This window comes from Pyxicephalus adspersus, chromosome 6, assembly GCF_032062135.1.
Source record: "Pyxicephalus adspersus chromosome 6, UCB_Pads_2.0, whole genome shotgun sequence".
NCBI classification, from domain to species: domain Eukaryota; kingdom Metazoa; phylum Chordata; class Amphibia; order Anura; family Pyxicephalidae; genus Pyxicephalus; species Pyxicephalus adspersus.
In genome coordinates, this window is record NC_092863.1 from 76,853,290 (window position 1) to 76,854,640 (window position 1,351).

General features: G+C 45.3%; 1 protein-coding gene across 1 annotated transcript in view; it reads left to right on the plus strand.

Moving 5' to 3' along the window:
• Positions 1–864: 864 nt before the first annotated feature.
• BTF3 (basic transcription factor 3) overlaps positions 865–1,351 on the plus strand; it is a 6,836-nt gene continuing 6,349 nt past the window's right edge. The window contains exon 1 of the mRNA XM_072416253.1: positions 865–1,014. Within this exon, the coding sequence (XP_072272354.1) occupies positions 877–1,014 (138 nt within the window). The 5' untranslated portion in view covers positions 865–876. The remainder of the gene's footprint in view (positions 1,015–1,351) is intronic.

Below are 1,351 nucleotides of genomic sequence, written 5' to 3' on the forward strand. Positions count from 1 at the left end.
CACATTGAGAACATTAAACAATGCAAATGTTTCCTCATTCATTGTTTAAGGTAACTTACTCTACACTCAGGGACAATTTTAAAGCTACAGACAACTTTTAAAAGTATAAAAAAGAATATTTGCACCTTGCCTATACATAACAAAGTATTTCATAGAAATTTAGACACTGAAGTTTCTTCTGAAATTCAGCCAAAGTAAATAGGGAAGTTCTGCTCATCCCTATATATTACCAATGGAGCATATTGGAAGAAGACACAAAGACGTAGAAGAAGAAAGAAAGAAGGCTTTTTCATAGTAATTATAGGATGATTATTTCATATTTATATGTGTCATACAGGGCAGAAGCCAACGTCTATATTTTTAAGCAGTAAGGGATTTATTTCTCTCTTTGAATGATCTTTGGACAGAATTGTCTCTGGGACTTCCTTTACCTTTAAATTATCAGAGCAATTATTCCTAAAGCCATTAAACATAAATAAAAAAACAAAATAAAAAAGAGCCTTCTGCACTTTTTTTACACTTTAAAAGAAAAGCCTAAAAACTGGCACCTTCCTGACACGACAGGAAGTGATAGGAAATCTCCTAAAAAAAGAAAAAGAAAAGCAAAATAATTTTACTAAATTGGATAGATCTATTGGAATATTTTTAGTGGCTGTATTTTGTAGATATCAGCATCCAGGGCCAGGTAATGGCAAACTGGACAATTGCCAAGGGCCTGAACCTCCTCCAGGGCCCAGATTGAGAGAAAAGTGCCTGGAATGCTATACATTTATTTTAAGGTATTGTATCTAGCTGTTTCCAACCAAGCACATGGCGAAGCCACTTTCGGCGACACTTCCCAGGAGCCCCAAACACGTGTGGAGCGGCGCAGGTCACATGGTGTGCGTCACGTCCGGCCCTCCCTCTTGGCTTCCATCTTGCTCCCCGCGTGTGTGCGTGCCCGGTGTTGCGGCTTCTCGGAGGCCTTTTAACCCGCTGTGCTGCCTATACACGCCCGCCTGCAGGCTGCGGAAGGTGAGGAGTGGTCGGGGCTCCGCTGGCTGTGTTTGGGGTCGGTTTCCTATTGCCTGGGAGCTGTGGGAAGACGAAGCTGCGTGCTGGGGAAAGGTCCGGCGTGTGTCTGCGTTATCAGCCCGGCCTGTGCTCTGCTTGTACGGCCCGGGGAGGTCTGAGCTCCTCTGCCACACAGTGCCGGGTATAGTGGGGCTCAGGGCTGGAGGGGATGCTGCATGGATTCTAGCGATCTGTTAGTGACAGAGAATGGCAGCCTCATGTCTGGTAGCATTGTACCCTGCCTGGGGCAGAGGGGGGTATTGGGGGCAATGCCTAGAGCTAAGGGGGCTAATGGGGG